This window comes from Nothoprocta perdicaria, unplaced genomic scaffold (genome assembly GCF_003342845.1).
Source record: "Nothoprocta perdicaria isolate Ctin4 unplaced genomic scaffold, notPer1 scaffold_880, whole genome shotgun sequence".
NCBI lineage: Eukaryota > Metazoa > Chordata > Aves > Tinamiformes > Tinamidae > Nothoprocta > Nothoprocta perdicaria.
Genome location: NW_020456177.1, coordinates 1 through 945, shown reverse-complemented (window position 1 = coordinate 945; position 945 = coordinate 1). Strand labels below are relative to the sequence as shown.

Sequence of the window (945 nt, the reverse complement as noted above, 5' to 3'; positions counted from 1 at the left end):
TGGTGTCAACCATTGATGACCAGTAATGGGCCAATGGTGGCCACCAACGGGGCCCTGCCAACCCAGAGGGGCCACCCATGGGCTTGGGGACAACCCACGCAGGGACAACCAATGGGGGGCCACCAGGAGGGCCCATCCCGGGGTCCCCCCCGCGGCGGGGGACGCTGGGCACATTGGGGTGTCCCCAGGCCAACTGCATCGACTCGACGGCGGCGCCCGAGGCCGTCTTCGCCGCCGAGGTCAAGAAGATGCAGCAGGAGAACATGAGGCCCCAGGAGCAGCTCACGCTGGAGCCCTACGAGCGCGACCACGCCGTCGTGGTGGGCGTCTACAGGTGGGCCGCGGCGGGGCGCCTCGGGGACGTCGTGGGGACGTCAGGGGAGGTCATGGGACGTCATGGGATGTCGTGGGATGTCGTGGGACCTCATGGGATGTCATGGGGACGTCATGGGAGATCATGGGAGATCATGGGACGTCATGGGAGATCATGGGGACGTCGTGGGGAGGTCATGGGAGATCATGGGATGTCATGGCATGTCATGGGACGTCATGGCATGTCATGGGACGTCATGGCATGTCATGGGACGTCATGGGAGATCATGGGACGTCATGGGACGTCATGGGACGTCATGGGGACGTCGTGGGGACGTCATGGGAGATCATGGGAGATCATGGGGAGATCATGGGATGTCATGGGGACATCATGGAACATCATGGTGGACCTTGGGGACATGAGATGGGTGGAGGAACCATGGAGACGTCATGGGAGATCATGGACACCATGGGGACACCATGGGACGTCATGGGATGTCATGGGGACGTCATGGGGACACCATGGGACGTCATGGGGACATCATGGTGGACCTTGGGGGCGTGGGAGATAAGAGGAGGTCACGTGACCCCGGGGCGGGGGACACACGACCCCATGGGGACAACAGGGGGGAG

The 945-nt window shown here is 63.2% G+C and overlaps 1 protein-coding gene across 1 annotated transcript in view; it reads left to right on the top strand.

The window, feature by feature from the left end:
* Nucleotides 1-334, top strand: part of LOC112958550 (rRNA 2'-O-methyltransferase fibrillarin-like) — a gene marked incomplete at its 3' end in the record, with an annotated part of 1,629 nt that extends 1,295 nt beyond the window's left edge. The window contains exon 3 of the mRNA XM_026052417.1: nt 103-334. Coding sequence (XP_025908202.1) covers nt 103-334 — 232 coding nt within the window. The remainder of the gene's footprint in view (nt 1-102) is intronic.
* Between the last annotated feature and the right edge of the window lie 611 nt (nt 335-945).